The sequence below is a fragment of the Xiphophorus couchianus genome, chromosome 4 (assembly GCF_001444195.1).
Source record: "Xiphophorus couchianus chromosome 4, X_couchianus-1.0, whole genome shotgun sequence".
Taxonomy (NCBI): Eukaryota; Metazoa; Chordata; class Actinopteri; order Cyprinodontiformes; family Poeciliidae; genus Xiphophorus; species Xiphophorus couchianus.
In genome coordinates this window covers 20,050,836-20,071,322 of record NC_040231.1, presented here as the reverse complement: position 1 = coordinate 20,071,322, position 20,487 = coordinate 20,050,836, and the positions used below count along the sequence as shown (strand labels likewise).

Here is a 20,487-nt window from a genome sequence, read left to right as displayed (position 1 = left end):
TATTGAAAATGGCATTTTACACTAGGTGCTTGCCCAAGCTAACAATTATCGATGCACAACGTTTTTGTAAGGCAGGAACCACAGCCCCAACAAACAAGCTGGAGAAAGGTTTTAAGATGCCTCGTTATACATTCACGGATACGAAGGTGAGGTTTACTTTCTTTAAACTTTGTGGCTAACATTAACTTTAGCTTATGCTAGTAGTAGGCAATATTCTCAAACATTTTTATTATAAAAATGTGCTATTTAAGTATCTAAACATTTTCATTCATTCTATGAATTGTCTTCCGAAAATGTTTTTACCTTACTTTGTCTTTATTTTGATGTATATTGCTGAAATTGTGTTTGTTGTCGTTAGTGTCAGAGACCACGGTTCGGGCTTTTTGTTTCTGAAGCATGAGGAAGCACAACAAGCCCCACAGCTTAAAAGTGGGGCAGCTCTGGTGTCAGAGTTCTAGTTCAGCTGAGTGTGCAGGTTCAAAGTTGTTGCTTTTAGAAAAAAATGTCCGTGTTATTTAGTTGTATTACTTTTGCATGCTCCTTATGAAGACCTCAAATAGGTTGGTGTTTACAGCAGGGTGTACAGGCGGATCAGTTGCTCGGCTGTCTGAACCTGGTCTGCTCACTCATTCCCATACACTCGCTCTTTTGGGCTGAATACAGAAGTGATTCTATGGAAATAACACAGGGACGGCTCATTTATTTACCATCCGTCTCCCCGCGGTCGTTTTAGGCTGAAGAAGTTAATCCGGAGTGAAGGTTGTAAACTTTGCTGTGTGGCGTTAGCTTTAACTTGTCGCTACTAATATTTACAAGCCACCGTCTTCTTAATTCAGGATCACTTGGAAATCCATGAAAACTTAAGAGCCCATTATATTTGGAAGACAACAATGTTTATGGTATTGCTTTATTTGCGTCTGAAATACAATTTTGTCTTTCCTAGATGTCATGGTAGGAAAGACCAAAGCGGAAGCAAGAAAGCCACATTTCGCTCATGCGGATGTGACGTCAGTGCTGTAGGTGCAAAGAGTCTATTAGTTATGAAGCACTTCTTCGTGCAATTTCTTTAAAACATCAATTTTAAAAAGTAGGAATCTGTTTTAAGCATTTAGAAAATGAAAATGAATGGAATTGACCGGTTTTAAAAGCTCATTAAGTAAAGACAAATTGTATGTAAGCAAGACCAGTATAAGAGACATTTGATAAACTCCAAATAATTTTTTTATGACAAAAAAATTCATTACGTTTCTTTCAACCTTAATACTTAAAGTATGAAGAAAAAAACCACAAAATACCAAAACCTTTTTTTCTTCTGAATCTCAGGAGAAAAAAAGGCATATCATGGAAGTCTATTTTTCCAAAATGTATTGAAATGACATGGAATAAAATTGGTTACATAAATTGGCAAATTTCAACAATTTAGTAGTGTTGTTACCAATGATTGGATCTCCGCCATTGAAAAGAGGGGGCTCCCACTGAACAATGCAGGAATCCTCCCCAACGCTGAGGATTTTAGGAGCCTGGGGAGGATCTGGAACATCTATGTGGTAAGACAGTAATGTAGTTAGAACATGTTTGTTGTAAAAGTTCATTTTATCTTTATCAATGAGCAGAGTGTCTTTGTCTTACCAACAACCTTGACACTGATATCAGCTGTGTCTTCCCCTGCTGGGTTTCGAACAACGACAGAGTAGATCCCCTCATCCTGTCTCTCGGCACCCTCGATAGTGAAGATGCAGTGTCCTTTGGTGGATTCCACATGGACCCTGCCATCTCCTTCTGTGATGACCTAATCATTAAAAATGAGTCAACTCATTTTGCAAAAACCCAGGCCTGACGTTGTGGTATAATACTTTTATGTAAAACAGTTGGCAAACAACTAACTATAACTTGCCTGAGCTGAGGCGATTGTGCTTACGTAAGGATTTTTGGATATTGTCAAAGAGATAGACACTGAGGTGAGCCACTTGGTAAAGTGACTTTGCAATTCAATCATCTATACTTACTTATCATTGCAGGTGTGGGTTGGGGAGGTGCAGGAGGGGCACTTTTGCCAGTAGTATTTGGGCAAGAGGCAGGATATGGTCTGGTTGACAGGCCATCCCAGGGCAAATTAGGACAACTTGGATCAGTCAACCTAGCAGTCACGTTTTTGGTATGGAGTGAGAGGACCCAAAAAGAACCCACACATGCAAACTCCATCCAGAAAGAGGCCAGGATTGGATTCAAAACCAGTAGCTTTTTGCTGCAAGGCAACATTGCTAACAACTGTACCATGGTGCAACCCAACTTTCATATTCTAAAACTAATTTCAGCACAGCTTTAGAGTATTTATGTTAGTAGTTTATTTGATTCTTTTTCTAACATTTTCCAGTCGTGTCATGATGAACCTGATGAAATGAAGTAAAAACAAACAAAAAGCTCTTCATCAAACTTTCCATTCACCGACTTCTTTAGATCAATGTTGGACAACAGGAATCTGTGTTAAGTTAGGGTTTTAAGGTATTTAACGAATATAAAATAAAATTGAAAATTCTTTTTCAATTTTGATACTTTTTAAAGCCACTATGCAAAACATACTTACTGCTCAGTCTCCTGTCATCTTTGTCTGAGAGGCTTCAGTACACAAGCTTACCTTGATCAAAGATAATGCATGCTGTTAGTATCATGCTCTTTGACTGGTGCATAAAACTGAACAAGAACATAAAAATACCATCTATATTTTAAATTTATTTTATAATATTTTTCATAGTTAAACAGCAAATTGGTAGTGTTGAAACATTAGTTTTTTAGGGTCTTAGTACAATTTTATAGCATTTTCAAAGCTAGCTGTTTACAATGATTATGCCATTTTCTTCCTGTGTCTGTAAATTAGTTATATTAATTTATATATACAGGAATCCAATTTTCAAAAAAGCTATGCTGTAAACAGCTTAAACCACAAAAGCAAAGACTGAAATAATATTAAGAAGTTTTTTTTATTACTTATTGCTGAACCAGTCCAGATTTTACCCTGCTTTCATTATACTTCACATGACATATTATGATTTTTGAATAAATATTTTTTTTTATAATTGAAAATAAGAAATTATCTATGGCAGCCCACAAGGCTCAGTTTTAACTTTGCTTTTTCAACTTTTTATATTTCCAATTTAGCATCATCACAAGTACTTTTATTGATCATATGTACAAAATAGAAAAATCATTCAACCATCTTGATGAACACAACAAATTAGAATTAAAGTCAAGATATGAAAATCATTTTCACATTTAAAATCTACAGTACATAAAGGGGATGACTTATTCAACATAAAAAACATGACAAATATATAGTTGTATGAAAAAAAAGTTTTTTTTTCTTAACTGATGACAAATATTCACCTTAGATTGTGAGGAGCCTGGTGTCAAATTTAAAATTGGTTTTAATGAAATATAAACATAAAAGGTTAACTAAGTCACAAGTAATGGCTTTTCTCATAACTAACATCTTTCTTGCATTGAAACATTTTTGGAAATTTGACTCCTTTCTTTTCTTCAAATAGACTATTCAAGCTCAATGCTGGCATCATGCAGACTTGTACCAAATAAGTCAAAACAATATATATATATATATATATATATATATATATATATATATATATAGTGTAATCATGCACTTACCTCTCCATCATTTAGGGTCCAACAGGCTGAGAGCCCTGCGTTTTCTTCCCCATCAGGTTTTACAGAGCTAGCCTACAGTTAAGGACAGCAAAGCAGTAAAAGCTGATAACTGAGGGTGGGAAACCGCTGATTCACCTAAGATTACTGCCAATGCGTTAGTTTCCCTGACATTAGTGGGGCACAGCATGCTTGTTGCAAAAATGAATATATGAAAATACAACGGTTTTTAAAAGTGATTAGCATCCTTTGAGCTTATAATAAATATGTTAGAACCTGCTTGGGCTTTCTTGTTTGCATCTTAAATTGCAGGATTGTAGAATGACAAACTTTCTCAGCAGGCCTCAGATGCCAGATCTTACCTACAGCTCTCTGGACAGATGGCTCCTGTCAGAATATTAACAACACCAGGTGTTACATCTCTTTTACCTTCTCTCCTTTGGTCCAGATCACTGTCGGAGAAGGATCTCCAGTGATGGGGACATCCAGACGCAGTTTGTTTCCAGCCACCACTATGATTGTTGAATCAGAAGTGCGGCCCATGCAGTCAAGGTGGATCTTAGGAGGATCTTCAAAAGTAATGCATATGGTTATAATGGGGTCTGACTTTTATTTTTCTGCAAGAGTATAAGGTTGCAATTGTGTACCTTGGCGAGGCACAAAATCAATCTTCACCTCTGAAAGATCAAATATAAAGGAAAAATTCTTTAAACATTTTGCTTGTGAGGATCAAATGATGACTTTAAAATTTCCAAGCTTAAGAAATAATTATTACCCAAGAAATTGAGTTTAGCAGAAAGGTTGAAAGCATAGCCGTCTGGCACAAAAGTATAGTCTCCCTCATCTTCAGGTTTCACTTCATCAATGGTCAGTTTGTGTATTCTGTGTGTTTAAACATTTAGAAAATCATGTCACTGAACATGAGATCTACATAACATGTACATGTTACCTTACAAGCATAATTTAGCAAATTTAGTGTCATCACCTTCCAATATGGGAGATGTTTGTCCTGGCATTGGGTTTGACTTCAACACCGTTCTTGTACCAAGTTCCCTTCACATTCTCATCCGACACTTCGCATTTGAACACCGCCTGATCCTTTGCCTTTACCGTGAGGTCCGCAATGCTCTGGTAGATCTCCAGTTCTTTCTCTGCGGAGTCAGAAAAAAAACAAAACACAAGTTCAAGGAGCTCAGAAGGAAAATCATCAATGCCTTTACACTTCGATGGAAAAAGTTACAGGGGCACCATTTGAGGAGTGGTGTGATAATAAAGGTCCAGTGTGAAGCATCGTTTTCTATAATACAGCAATGCGACGGAAACAAAAGAGGAAGTGTGTATGACTTGTGAAGAAAAATAAAATGGGTATCTCCTGAAAAACACATGCAGGAGAACTAGATTATTTCTATATTAAATCATAAGAAAATATGCATTGGAAATATTGTCCACTGTGAAATTCAAAGGCTACGCTAGTCAGCACACTGCCCAGGCAGAATAAGCAGATATGGTAGGAATGGCGCTATACTAGAAACTCTGCCATGGACTGAAGTGTTGATCCCTGTCTCAGTGTTGCAGCTGGTCATTCTTGGCAGGTTAGAGTTTAATTAACAAGGGATATAAACAGCAGGAGCAGCTACTGGGCTTCAAATTATACACAGAAACTCCTGGGAGATCAAAACAGATTTAAGACAGGAATATAAAGGGAAACCTATCCGCAGTGCAACAACTGGACTAAAATTTGACTTTAAGAAAAACAAAAATGTGAAAATATTTATGAAGCCATGCGTGTATTCAAAGTTGTTTTAAGTTTAAAAGGAGGACATGTACCTTAAGAGATGAACTGAAGTCATGGGTGGAACTAGATGGAGTATATTTGTATATAGAGGCTTAAACTGTCTCAAACATTTTTTAATGTAGGATGGAAACGTAACATCTGAATCACTGACTGAATCACTGACATTTTATTTACTGATAAAATGTCAGTAAATAATGCCATAAATGAGGTCACATTCTTCCTTTTCACTTCCAATCAAACAGCTCACCGAGAGTTGAGAAACCGAGAAAGAGAACCAGCACGTACTAAATGGAGCTCTGCCTTTCAGATGTTCACATGTACATCTTCTAACTTTAGCTGACATACTCCTGGTGCTGGAACCTGTGCTGATCTACGCAAGCTACACAAAGTCAACCTGCCAAGAATGACAAGGCTGCGCAACTACTGGCTAGCTATGATGGGATGTGTATTTGGACAATTCATCACTGACAGAAGAAACAGCCAATCTATGACACTGACCTTGCACCAGCAGTTCAGCTACAGACTCTCCTCCATTTGTTTTGACCTTGTAGTGTCCACCGTCTTCTTTGGTGGCTTCGTTAATGATCAGCACATGCTTGCAGCCATCTTTCTTGAAGCGATATTTCAGGGATTCATCTCTGGTTAGTTCAACCCCGTCTTTCTCCCTAGACAAGAAATACATCACCATTCATTGATAATGTCAATCCATGTGTTTGAGGTATTTTTGATCTTCTTCAGTGTTTTGTTTTCTTTTACCCATTTACAATGGAGCCATTTTAACTCAAGACCTCTGACATTTATTGTTTATTAAAGTTGTTTAAGGCAGTGTTTCCCAACCCTGGTCCTCAAGACACACTGCCCTGCATGTTTTAGGTATTTCTTTGCTTCAGTCCAGCTGATTTCAATTGATGACTGATTAACAGGCGTTTGTTGAACTGCAATCAGTTGAATCAGGCACATTAAAGCAGGGAAACCTCTAAAACATGTAGGACAGTGTGCCTTGAGGACCGGGGTTGGGAAACACTGATTTAAGGGATCTAAGTTATTAGGATATTGGTAAACATGTAATCAAATGTTTAAGAGTCAATAAAAATAAGGCATACTGAAGTAAATTCCATCTGATATGACTGTGGAAACATTTCCATCTGCTTTTGACTAATGTGGTTTTTATCAGTACACCTTTAGTGGGAAAACAGATTTCATTTTGGCAATTATGTTTAACATGGTTGTTTACAACTTCTTTTTTTTTTTTTACTTTTTAGCCATGAATCATTAGCACAAAGCCAAACCACTAACTACTAAAACTGTAGTGTAGAGAAAAACATCTCACCATTTCACATTGGCTCCTTCTTCTGATACTTCGCACTCTAACTCTACCCGCTCACCCTTCATCACCATCTGATCCTCCAGATTTTTTACAATTGTAACAGGAGGCTCTAAAGACAAAACAAATGAGAAACATGAAGTTAATTGTAAGTTGGTTTGGTCCAAACTGCCTCTGACTATTTATTACCTTTAACAAAGAGCTCTGTTGTGCATTTCTCCTCTCCAATGACACATGTGTAAGCTGCATCATCTGCTAAGGAGCAGTGGTTAATGGTAAGGTAGCGCATGTTTCCAACGCACTCAAAGATATACCTTTGGAAAACCAAGAATATTTTCATAGCACAAAAAGATGGCATTGCTCTATATAAATTTTTCAACAAAACTCAGAAGATACTTACTTGCTGAAGATGTAATGAAAGGATAAGTTATCATGATCCAGATGCAGAGGAGAGAAGTGAACATTCATAGTTAAGTACAGTACATAGTGATGCATGGGTGCAGAACGTCCTTATTATATGCAAGTTCAAACCTTCCAGACTTTTGGATTTCTTGTCCATTTTTTAACCACTTCACCTCCACATCTTCATTGGCAACCTCAACTCCCAGCTTTATTTTATGGCCCTTTAACACCTGATATGCAGGATCCAGCTTTTTGAGGAATGCTAAATATAAATAGCAAATGAAAATCAGCCTTTCAAGTTTTTGCAGGTTCAGATGAAGTAATGCCTGTTTTAATCCCAGCATACTGACCTTCACTCTTCTTTTCTTCCTTCTTCATCTTCTTAAGCCTCTTGAGCATCCCTCTCAGGTCGGTGATGCCGTACTGGAAAGCAATCTTTTCAAATTCTGAGGGGGGAGCATGACTGAGGATGTCCCACACGTCAACATCAGGATCTGTGTTCATGTGTGCCGGTTTGATGGACCTGAGACAATCGGATAATGTTGTTAAAATCAGGCATGAAGCAAAGACTTTGAAACGTAAATCACGAACAAAAACCTACAACTGAAAAGACTAATTAGATATGTGCCAGTAGGGCTGCTTTTGTTAATCTAAGTTGTACAAATTTTTGTCCAAAATACATTAAAACAATAAATCATCTACAATATTTAAAAATATTATGGTTAAAAAAATATGCTAAAAACTTAGAAAAAATAGAAAAATTTAAACATGATTGCTGTTTACAAGGAGCTGACATGTTGAGAAGAAGCACCAGAGGGCAGAAATGATGGCATCAAAAGTGATTGGAGTTTTATCAAGGTGTTTCTCAAGAGTTTGTCACTCAGTAGTGAGTGAAGGTCACTAAACCCAGACATGGATCCCATTACAGCTTTACATGGGTGGTCGAATCATGGAATTAACCGTTGTCACAGTGGCACAGAGTTGGAAGTGATGGGAATGTGAGGGCTGGCAAACATTACATGAAAAGGTTCCAGCTGCACAAGACAGTCAACTCCAGTGCAGTGTTGTGTTTTGTGCACCAAGCATAGCATAACCTTGAATCAGCTGGTTCTGATATGCTATGGAGTTATTGTGCTCTTTACTAGACCAAATGTCATCCTTCTCCAGGTCTCAAGATAATGACATCTGCAAGACTATCCACCTATCCACCAGGGTAGCATATTTAGCCAGATACTCAGTGATACCAACAGCAGCAGCCAAAGACTGATTAAGAGTAATTTGTTTAAGAAGAAAATCACATTTACCAGAATTAATTACCAGAAGAAGTAATTGTTTCCCAAGCTAAAATAATTCTCAAATGTATGGGGAGTCAAATCCCAAATCTTTCACCTCTGGTCCAAATCAAGTCTCTAAAGACTGAAATAAAAGTAGATAAAGTAGTAGTTTTTCACACCACAGGATGAAGCTCACACAATCTTAAGAAATGATCCCATCTTCAAAAGTAATTTCTTTTTTTCTGCAGTGGTTTCTGAATCAATTATTTTTATGAAAAAAAAAAAAATACAATTCCCAACCTGTGAACATGTCAGCAGGCTCTCCCTCATGCAGAGAATAATATTTTAAAACAAAAGCAGCATTCTGACAACTAAGAAAAATACAGATATTATGTAATTAGGAATGAAGGGATTCTCTTTCCACTTCAGCAAACTGCACACATTTAGAATCAAATAACATGAGTCGGAACACATGCTAACGCCATGCAACAAGTAGGTTTAATATTTGCTTTTTTTTTGCAATGATTTCATTTTTATGATAATATAAGGTTAAGAAGTTATATATATATATATATATATATATATATATATATATACTGTATATATAGACTGACTTTCAGTAGAAAGATTAAGTGAAATTGTTATTAGTGATCAGAAGTTTGTTTCCTATAGATTACTGTTATATAGTTTGCAATTATAGAAATTACTTACTCTCTGTGGACAGAGGATCACCCAGAAAGAATAAAAAATAAATAAAAAAAAAAAACAGGCATTTTTATGAAAGCGAAAAAAGTCATCATTGTTCTGAGTAGAACTTTTTAAAATGTTGATTTCCTCACCTCTTTTTTAATAAGGCACTGAAGTCCAGCTCTCCTGAATCGTCTTTGCCATCTGTGCTACTGCAGACATCAAAAAGCATCAACAGTTTAGCATATGGCTTAATCATTTAGATTCTCCAAAGAACAGAAACGTGTCACTGCAGATGTTTCCTTCTAATTAAACACTTTATATTCCATTTGCTTTATGCAAAATTAAAAATGGCTTGTGTGGTTTTGCTCTATCAGAGATGCACACAACGGTTTTGGTGTTGGTTTTGCAGTCACAAGTCTCTCCCAATTTAATAGTTTGAAAAGGCTTCAGAAGAATGACAAAGTATAGAGTATACTTTTAAACTTTTACCAGTCTGGATAAGTATGGAAAAGAATGAAATAACATATAGCAACTTGTTTGAACTTCAATGGGAAACATTTTCCTCCTGAAGACTGAACCAACTGCCAAGCTCAATGTATTGATTTCTGGGTAGATATAAATATAATGATCCATTTCTTCAAGAGTGAATTTTAGCTGTGATATTTCAAAATAACAATACAATAGAACAGTTAGAGTGGCAAAAAAATGTAAGATTCTTCTTATCTTAAAGAAAAAAACTTAAACCGTTAAAACAACAAAACCCTTAAACACTAGTTTTCTCAACATTGGTTCAAAATGAGGTCATGTTACCTCAAGATAATTAAAAATCATGATACTGTTACTAAAGTTTGAGATACAATTATCTTGATAAAATGAGATTTTGAAACTTCATATAAATAACAAGATGAAGAGCTGAATATTTAAATGAATGAGGGGCAATTGCCAAATTAAAGGTCTCTGTGTTTTAACATAATAGTATGATGAAAACTGTTTCCATGACCAAATGAAGTTGGGGGTCTCAGTATTGTGTGATAATGAAACTTTCTGTGTGACAACTCCAGATAATTGAATAAGTGAACTGTGGTAACAAAAAAAAAAAAAAGCATTAAATTGTTTTATGCCATGTTACTGTGATAGGAAAACTATTGTCAGGACAAAACAAGCTGGTGTTTTGTAATCTGGAGGTAACTGAACTGTTAAACGACTATAACGACAAAAAGCCTAAGATGTAGTTATCTCAAATTAATAAGCTCATGAGAAAGGAGGTCAAGGAAAGATAAGAATCTTATCACTGCTAAATAAGCTTGAGATATGAATATTTCTATATCACAAGATATTAAATATGAAACATGATCAAAACAAGACAACCTTGAAATATTGCTATCTTACATGCATGCTGTTTGGGTTTATAAATGGGCTTTTCTGCACGATCTTGGAGGCTTTAAAATGAGTCAGTAAACAGCTGGAATTTAAAAATGGAAAATGTGAAGGAACCCTGTCTTTACTCATCAGCATCAGCTGCTAACAACTCATAATTTGGTCATGTCTTGCAGTAGGTGATTGTTCCTTTGGGAGGTCACATGGTACCTAGCGAAGAAAGGAAAAAAGGTGGTAGGGAGAAAAACATGACATAAAGATGCGATATGTAGCAAGACCTTCTACATATCCTAAAAGCACAAAACCATCTCACCAAGCTGCAGCCATAACCCAAGCAATGACAAAACAAAACAGTCGTGAAGCAAAGCAGGCAACCGTAGCGCGTGTGTTTGTTTCTTATCAGTGGGATGAAAGATAAAAACGGACATAGACGAGATAATCTCCAATCTCTGATCCGACAGCATGTGAAGGTGAGTCTCTGCTCTGTGTGGTGAAGTTACAACACACTGTAGCTGCACTTCCTCTGTGAGGCAACCCCCCCAGGAGGTGGTCTGCTGCTGAAAAGCCTGAATGTCTTAGCACATCCTGCACTTTCAGTACAATAACACCACCGTCAAATCTCACTCAGCCACATGGCTGCTTGGGCAGCTGGCTCGGCTGTTTTGATTGAGACTCAGGAGGGGATCAGAAGAAGCTGACATATGCTGCTGCCAGCTATTTAATGGTTGGAACACCAAATCATGAAGTTAAAGGTTAACACCATGTTAATTTTGGTATTTAACTTCTGGGTTTAGCTCTCTGTTGATCTTCCTCCTGTGGTCAGTCTCAAAACTCTGTCAACTGGCGGCTGTGAAATCCAAAACACTGGATTGTTTGGCTTGAACGCAGAGAATAATGAGTCCAGGAAAGAGAGCGAAAGCCTCTATTCCTGATGCAAATTTCTCTGTTTTTAAACAATCCAAGTCTTTAGAATTTGACAACGAGCCTCCATGGTTGCACCAAATCTCTACTACCTTGTTGCTGTTCCACTTCTCTTCTTACCGCCTTCACTCCTGATAAGTTAGCATTTTTCACAGATATTTACCACACATACTATAATATTAATCCAATGCATTTTTATACTCAGTACTTGCACTACTTAACTTGAATTCTGTCGAGAAAATTATTATTTTTTTACTGCTAGGCTTTGATTTCAAGTACAACTACAAAGTCATGCAGAAAGCTATTCCTTCTAGCACCTATGCAAGGGCTTTTTGACACTGAAGTAATTTCTGGTTAGACAACCATAATATTGGTTATTTTCCTTAAAAAAACCTTCATTTTTCCTTTAAAATGAAGTTTTTAAAGGAAACTTTATTTTCTTTAAAATCAGTGTTACTCTTCAAGCCAAAATTCTTCTTTTTCTCTTACATCGAATAATACATTGATAAGACATAAACATGTTTCCATTTAGCCAGCAAAAGCATTTATAGTTTAGTAAGACATCAATTTACTTTTGTCTTGTCTCTTTAGCATAACATCAGTAGTAGGAATTAACCTCTAACTAAGATATTTTGTGTTTGACTTTAAAGTTTATGATTTTTCAAATTAGAAGTAAAATATCAAATGATTTCTTTCAAACAACATTAGAAGACAATATTAGCTCAAATTCAGCAAAAGATCAGCAGATCCTTAATTCAAGCTATATAATTTGATGTAAATAAAAACTTTTTATGTACTCCGAGTCACTTACGTGCGTCTAAAAGCCGCTCTTATGTCCAGACCTTCAGGAGCTCGGGCCTCTGAAACAAGAGCAGATCCCAAACTGATCAGCTGTCCTGAAACATCTTTAATCATAATACATCGAAAGCAAAGTATACGCAACACTCACCATGTACGGCAAGGTCAAAGTTGCAGCTGTCAAACTTGTCCTTGGATGAAACTTCACATCTGTAACCTCCAGCAAAGTTAGGCTTAGCAGCAACGATTTGCATCTCAAATGTGTACACCTGAAACGACAGATAATGACGATACAAGGTTCAAGAACACAAACACTGAACTATATCACGCAATAAAACAACCAAAAACTTTGCAACTTTGCTTTGTTAATACAAAGAATCCCATATGCAGTTCAACATGTGATTAGCACAGGTGTCTGAAGAAAGAGCTTGCCTAACTTTGGCAAAAAAAAAAAAAAAAAAGTACAGAATTTACAAATAGGTTGCCTCTAATAGTTTTATGCTTGTTTTCTACAAATTCTTATGGCTAATAAATGTTAACAAATACAACCAATCAACACTAAAATGATGAACAATCAACATGTTTTGTAGTATGCCTTCTGTTCACCTTGGTGTTGCGGTCGTAAGTTTCCTTCAGCTGCAGGTGTTTTCCACACTTGCTGGCCAAGTCCATCCACTTCCCTTTGAACCATTTCACACTGGGTTTCTTCAGAAGTGAGTCAGCATTTACTTTAGCCACAAATGTGATATTTTCACCTTCGTACAAGAAATACACATACAGCAATGACGAAGTTCTGAAAGTTAGCAGCATTGTTGCATTTTTCTAAATTATTATTTCTACTTATAGTAATGTATTCTGTCATTTCTTAAAGCTGCTTCAAAAATATGGGTGAAGATGTGGAAAAGAAAAGAAGAGGAAATGAAAAATAATGAGAAGTTTGAGTTCATATTATGTTATATTGTTTTTCAACGAATTAGAAATACAACAATGGTCTGTCTCTTTTACAGCAATTTAACTTAGCATTTCTGATTCAGTAATTGGACTGAAACATTGGTAACACTGTAATGAGAGACCAGCATCTGTCTATTTCTGTTTTTCTTCACCATATTGAACTTTTTCTACTTGGTAAAACTAAAACCATGAAGCACTGAATTAAGATTTCCTTCAAAACAATGTCTGGTACATCCAATCCACTCACCCACAGTGACTTCTCCACACTGAGGTTTCTCTGTAAAGAGTCCAGTCAAGTCCTGTCTGGTGTCTGGATGGTGCGCATCTAAAGAAAAATCCAATCCAAACCGAGGTCAAGTTAATTAAAAACAAAGTGAAAGAAAGTAAAAAATGAACAAACCTCATGACAAAGATCTGCATTTAATGTCGGCTAATTCAGTCTATATTTTAAGAAACAGTTACAGATGTTAAAGTTGCTGAAAATAAACAAACAAATTATATATATATGCTGCAGACAATTAAACACTCATTTTTTGCACTCAAATGTGAAGAAAATCTCTTTACATTGTTTCAGTGTAAAGAGATTTTCTGTTGTACAAATGTTTCAATGTAAAATGCAATGGAAGCCTGATGATGGTACACAGTAACTTACCCTCAGCTGGGTGAGCATCAGGTGTTGGAGCAGAGGTTTCTCCCTGCGTGGAAGCTGCAGGAGGTGGAACAGGAGCCTGGTCAGCTTTCCCAGGTTCACCAGCAGGAGCCTCAGCTGGAACCTCTGTGTTGATTTTATTTTTGGTGGCATCAATAGCAAACACAAGAGAAAAAAAGCAGTGAAAGTAAAATTTCTGCCTGGGAAGTTAGTATTTATTTGGCAAATATGCTAGGCTAAAAATTTTAATTCTAAATATTTCTTTTGTCTTATCATATCTAAGTGGCAGGCTAACTTTTCCACATGTTATCAGTGGCCTCTCTGACAGTGCTCAGGGCCTGTTGAGTGCTGGTTACTCATGAGGAAATAATGTGCCTGTGTCCGCGTCCAGGTCACCGTGATAGAAGAGTGAGCGTGGCGGCAGTGCGGACAGTGGACAGCTGCTGCCTTTTAGCTGGTTTTCTTCAAAACATTTGCGTTTACATTATAAAATATAAACATCCTAAGTACGTCACAGTGACAGTCCACTGGTGCAATGTTAGTCAGTGACACTACACAGCACTACAGTGTTAATTCAACACTTGTTTAGTCTAATTCAACGACATGAGTGTTAGTTTTCCTAAAGAGTTATTGCTATTCCGGAGAGTTAAATTTAAATCAACACCAGACAGAGTTGCTCCCACAATTGTGACGTATCTGTGACGTCACATGTTTGCCCGAGGAGCGGGGACAGCAGTATGGCGTCTTGTCTGGAGCTTATCATAACAAGGTAAGTTACATGTTAAGATTATCATGTTTTTGATTATTTTTTATGGATGCATTAATTTTCCGTTTGCGCAAAAGTACAGGGTCTACGGCCACCGTGAGAAAGGCTTATAGTATTCAATAATGCCGCATAACTGATCAGTACAGAACTGCGAGGGAACGACAACCAGGACATCCCTTCCTCCTGTATGTTGGTGAAAACAAGAGCAGCACCAAAGACACTTTGCCATAAGAGATCACAAGACCATCTTTCGATGAACTTTCAAAGCACACATCACCTTCAGTGTAAAGTACCATGAATTCCTCTGCAACTTCTTCACCTACAGTTTTCAACACTGATGGGATTTTTGCACGACACTTGAGGTGCTTGCTTTTATTTTGTCTGGCAGAGTGGACAGTCTTTAGTATGATCATTTAAATGCATAATACAATTCGTTTTATGTTCTACCAATTAAGGGCTTAGTTTATTACAGTCCTTATAGTAAGAAGTTTTTTGAAATGTGTGGGAAAGAAAACATGGCAAGTTGCCATACTGTATGACATTTGCTGTATATTGCTGTCAGTGCTGTTTGATGATGTTCTTGTTTTGACATACAAGTAGATTCAAACTGCAACTTGTGTTGGTGTTTTTGTAGATTCAAGTGACATCTAATGTTTTTTAAAGTGAATTTGGGGATTATTGACTGCTAATAGTATTTTTTGTTAAAGGTTTTATTGGCTCTAGTGCCTTTTATTTGATAGTGAATTGGCAGTAAAATGGGTAATGAGAGAAGGGGGGAAAACATGCCTCAAAGGCCAGGAAGCGAACCTGCGACCCCATGTTGAGGACTAAGGCCTCCATATGTGGGTTGTGCTTAACCCCTACACCACCACAGCACACCCGACCAGTAGTAGTTTAAAATTCAGATTTCTATGATGATCTATATTTAACATTTCTGTTAGATTAACACATTCGTAGTGTTAACTTTTGACATTACACACTAGTGTTAAGTAAATCAACACTGATGTGTGTCAAGTTTCAACTGCCGAGAGTGTTGCTCCAACTCTATCACAAATAACACTTTCAAAAGTGTTACTTTAACACAATCAAGAGTGGACCAATATAGACACTTTCAAAGTGTTGAATTCAACTCCCTAGGACTTGAAATAACACTTCCAAATTTGTTGTGCAAGCAAAACCTGGGAAAATGCAGTGCTAATATCCTGGAAGAAATGAAACACAATTGGCACTCGTTAAAGGACTGTTTGGTACGTTTAAGGAATTTCTAAACAAATGGGGAAAATAAACACATTAGGAGCATTTCCTCAAACCGCAGATATTTTAATGAACAACCGAGTAACGTGAAGAAAACACTCATCATTAGTTTATTACTTTCATCTGGAGGAAAAAACTATTATTACTTGCACATCTGGTTTCTTCACGTTGAAATTTGTGATTTTATGTACAATGAAGAAGGATAATCAACTATTTAAAAACGTGTGGAGTGTTAAAGAAGTACTGTTTTAACTTTAGGTCTAACTTGTTTCTCAAAATGGCAAATTAATTCTTTCATTATGGCGTAAAGAAAAGCTTCTATTTTTGAATGTTTTAGTTTTTTCAACAAGTGAATGCTGCTCCATTTTTCTCCTAGTTATAAACATAGACTTTAAGCTACTGATTTTTTGAAAATTTGTAGCTTTCACTCTGATCAAAGGTTGGCTTTTAATTTATTGGTTGAAAACCTTTAGTGGGAGAAAACGTTAATTTCTCAACATGTTCTACTAACTCTTCAAAAGCCAACAAACTGACAACAACAACGACAACAAAAAACACATCAGGCTGTTTCAGAAATTTGATCAGAGGATTTAGAATCATGGTAACATCAAGCGCATGCAGTGCATCAAGTGTTTACTGCCTCAGTGGTTTTCTAAATTGAGTGCTGTGCTTTGTGCTCAGTGACGGCTACACGAGCTGTGGATGAGTGATCAGAGACCTCAAATGCACAGCTGCAGCATCAAAGTCTCCCACCTGGCTTTGATGCGACCCGCAGCTCAAACTTGACCTTTGAACCACCAGCAATCACAGCATAGACATTGGCATCTTCCATGGTGATGTCTTTTATGGTGAGGGAGTGCTTGTTTCCAGCGGCTGTGATTGCATATTTATTGCTGCTGGCAATGTCCTTTGAGTTGCACTGCCATTTTACTTTAGCTTCAGACTTCTCTGTCTCAGCTTCAAAAACCACACAGGAGCCTTCCTCTGCCTCCTGAGTCTTTGGTTTCTTGGCAAATGCTGAAACTAAAAACATTGGAGTCAAAGTACACTCACTGAAGCGTAGAAAAGTGAGTGTGATCTTTTTGATTAGGGAATTCAGTTCTTCGTTCTTTTGCTGAGTGGTGATTAATCAATCATAGTGTCAATGCCAAAGAGATATGGAGCTTCCTCTTATGTTGATCTCTTTTCGCAGGGGAAAGCTGAGATTAAAAGCTTCGGAGCCATCATAGGCGCTAATAAACAAAAGGACTCATTATAAACAACAAAATAAAAAATGTGCATGTCTAGTTGTTAAAAACAATACATCAATGTTACATCCTATTAAAGTGACCCAAATCTGCCTGTACACTTTAGGGTTTATTTTGGGTTACTAGTAAAAGGTTGCACATATTTAAACACATGTACATGCTCTGCAAAGTAAGATTCTCTCTCCCTGGGCTACAAGAACAAAATTATCTCTCTTCTTGCTGCCTTGCTCGTGTTGTAACGATGTCCACTCCTAATTTAATTTTGTTCTGATGGTCCTGGTTTAGTCATTCTTGCAGCTTGTTCTCAAAATATCACATGGACAGAACTTTTTTTTATTCATGTGTGGTGTCCAACAAAGGGGCGTTGTTGATGCAAAAAATTTGGTCTTTCTTGCTTTAGTGCTGAAGAATGAAATGAAACGTTCATCTTATTTACTTGCCATTTCTGCACTGTGCTTACATCTGTCGTCTTTTGTCTTAAATTTCTCTTTAGATTTGTTGCAGCATTTCTCTTTGTCAGATTTCTACATTGTTATCTTTGCCTGTGTTGTGCTAGTTTCATGTCCAGTTTTCATATTAGTTCCTCCTTATTTATTCCTATTTAAAAGAACTAATTCATTCTCCTTGCACATACACCCACACATGTATAAACCTTCTTGATTTCCGTCCCACATTTCAGAAATCCAACTATTGCAACACAAGCACCCAGCAGAAAAAACGGACCCTTTATTCTAACTCTCTCAAAGAAGATGTGAAGATTTTTAAAATGAAATACCCAAGAATGATGCCCCTGAAATCACCAACTGATATAAAAAGAAATGCAGTTGATGTTAAATTATGCTGACCAACATTATTTTCAGATTGAGGGTGAAAATAAAGGTGTCTCTTAAGTCTATGGGCTAAAATACTTTTGATTGTGTCATAAATCAAAAATAGGAAGCTCTGAAATATCAGAAACACAAGATGTTCAAAAAACTGATGTGAGAGAAAAAATGGCAAGACTAAGTGTCTTTAACGACCTACAGAAAGAACGATACCCTGACCATGATATTTCCTTGTAAAGGTCTTCTAGCTGTGCCTGCGTAATACGCCATCTGTTAAAGTTCCTGCTTTGTCCCTGTTTGGAAAAGTTGTTGCTGGCAAACAGTTGTCGTCTTTAAAAGGGGTCTAAAAATAGTGCGACTGAAACCTCTGACGGTGGAGGTGTTTAACACACAGCATGGTGTGCCTGGAATCCTGAGCTGCATGTATGTGTTACATAGATACAGATGCTATTTACAGATTTAAATGTGGGACAATTCAGCATAGGAGTATAATGTGGTACTAAAATTAATGCAAAAATAATAAAATCAGACTAACAAATTAATTTAAAAAATAAATAAAATACAACCGTATAAGACTGTAATTTTCCAGCAAGGCATATTAAAACAGTAATTATTTTTGATGGTTTTCAGCCATCACAACATATTACAAGGGTGTTATTATCTAAAAAGTAGGAACCTAAACTCCAATGGATGAATGGATGGTTGGGTGGATCTTTCTGTAATGGAGTAGTGCAAACCACTACACACCATAGTGCAGTCTTTGATTTTTCAAAATATCTCCAACCTGACAAATGTCATAAATTTGACTGGTGTGTTCCACAGATCCACATGCTTGCATAAAGGCATCTTATAAACTGTGCAATAATGGCTTTGGATTGTACAACACACCACATTTACTCTCCATATTTGAGGTAACTTGCGTCATATGTTCTCCCTGTGTCGCTGTTTTGTTACTCGCATGTCACATAGAAAGCCACACTTCTTAAGAAGACTCTTAACACAACCCATGTTCAAGGATGTCTAGTTTGGTTTCCACAGGGGTTGTCAAAATACTTTCCACTGCATGTTATCTTTCCATGAATTTCATTGTAATGCACTTTGACCAGGCATTCTTAAAGCTATTTCTGTTTATTAACTTGCTATGAGACCCCATCATATGCAGATTAATTCCCTATTTTTCATATTTGCAGATGGGGGATTTTAGTTTTTTTTTTTCTAAGTTATACACAGGAAAAATAATTTCAGATTAACATAAAATAATAGTGTTTTAAAGAATCTGAATTAATTTTAAATTCATACAGTTTTTTGTTTTTGTAAATATAATAAATGCCTTAGTAGTCTTCAGCTGTGTTTTCAATTATCCCTGTTCAGGGTTAAATAAATGGAATATGGCATTGACTTGTATAACTCTTTTCCTAGTCCAGAGGACTAGAAAGTCCTTCTCACTATGTTTGGTCAGACTTCCACCCATTCACATGCTGAAGGTCAGCTACTACAAGTAGCCACAGCTGCCCTGAGGCAATCTGAAAGAAACAAAGCAGTCACAATGACTGAGACACAGAGAGTGGGGGTTTACAGGGGCGCCATATAGGGGAGAAAGGTTATGACAATTCCAAGGGCCCCTGACCGACAGGGGGCCCTCCACAATTTATTTATTTTATTTTATTTTTTTCATAGAAATAAAAAAAAACATTGGGCCCTGTCAATTACAAAATTAATCATATTGTGCTTTCTAAAATAGCTTTTAGCAGTACAAATCAAATGTTGCTCCTCCGAGTCCAAAAAGCACACATCCATATTTGCCCTGAACACCCCTGTGGATCTGCATGAACTGGTTCGTTCCTGCTTAGCACGCTTGACGGTGATGGTGTTCAGCAGCAGTCAGTGGAAGACAAGAACGACTGTGGCTGTTACTATGCTGCCTAGAAAAATAATAAAGTCAGGCTTTCAAAAAAATAGATCAATCTACTGGTTACTTTAACCAGTAATAGTAGTTCAGGGAGGAGATTGATCTTTTCACAGATTATCTGTCTCGTAACAAACTGTCACGATATGGTGCCAGCTTTAACAAATATGGAGAAAACACATTTTTAAATAAAGTTATATACTGCAGCTTGAATAAAATGCAACTGAATAGCATTTTTTAAGAAGTCTGGATTGCTTCATGTATATTTTTTTATTGGGGAGAGACCTTTCAGTAAGCTAAAACTAATAGAAAAAATTTAAGCAACCTTGTTATTCACATCACAAACAGACACTTTAAGTTATTGTGGTCATGGGAAAAATGTCAATATGTTCCCTAAGTTTGTAAATGTGGGTGTATTTCTTTAGCATAATAGAAGCTGAATAAATATTGTTAAAAAAAATAATAGCAGGTGGATTCCTTATTTAGCTTTGCTTGTCAAATGATTTCTGCATCACACAGACCACAGGGTGTTAATAACAGCTATTAGTCTAACTACAGGCTCAAGATGATCCAAACAGTTTCTGTGCTGCTCAAATCCTTCACACTGCAGGTCTTACCACACACAAGTGAGCCATTTGGACACCACTGTGCC

The 20,487-nt window shown here is 36.7% G+C and overlaps 1 protein-coding gene across 3 annotated transcripts in view; it reads right to left on the bottom strand.

Annotated features, from left to right (window-relative positions):
* mybpc3 (myosin binding protein C3) overlaps positions 1-20,487 on the bottom strand; it is a 34,391-nt gene that overhangs the window by 13,104 nt on the left and 800 nt on the right. The window contains exons 2-22 of one of the 3 annotated variants that reach the window (XM_028015356.1): positions 16,612-16,881; positions 13,842-13,964; positions 13,437-13,514; positions 12,845-12,993; positions 12,390-12,507; positions 12,252-12,300; positions 9,292-9,351; positions 9,164-9,166; positions 7,529-7,701; positions 7,308-7,440; positions 7,177-7,179; positions 6,966-7,090; positions 6,783-6,888; positions 5,951-6,117; positions 4,643-4,808; positions 4,433-4,539; positions 4,305-4,334; positions 4,087-4,226; positions 3,661-3,732; positions 1,630-1,789; positions 1,436-1,540 (exon numbers count right to left, since the gene is read on the bottom strand). In XM_028015356.1, the coding sequence (XP_027871157.1) occupies positions 1,436-1,540; positions 1,630-1,789; positions 3,661-3,732; positions 4,087-4,226; positions 4,305-4,334; positions 4,433-4,539; positions 4,643-4,808; positions 5,951-6,117; positions 6,783-6,888; positions 6,966-7,090; positions 7,177-7,179; positions 7,308-7,440; positions 7,529-7,701; positions 9,164-9,166; positions 9,292-9,351; positions 12,252-12,300; positions 12,390-12,507; positions 12,845-12,993; positions 13,437-13,514; positions 13,842-13,964; positions 16,612-16,881 (2,337 nt within the window). The remainder of the gene's footprint in view (positions 1-1,435; positions 1,541-1,629; positions 1,790-3,660; positions 3,733-4,086; positions 4,227-4,304; positions 4,335-4,432; positions 4,540-4,642; positions 4,809-5,950; positions 6,118-6,782; positions 6,889-6,965; positions 7,091-7,176; positions 7,180-7,307; positions 7,441-7,528; positions 7,702-9,163; positions 9,167-9,291; positions 9,352-12,251; positions 12,301-12,389; positions 12,508-12,844; positions 12,994-13,436; positions 13,515-13,841; positions 13,965-16,611; positions 16,882-20,487) is intronic. The other 2 variants (XM_028015357.1, XM_028015358.1) reach the window with 2 other exon arrangements.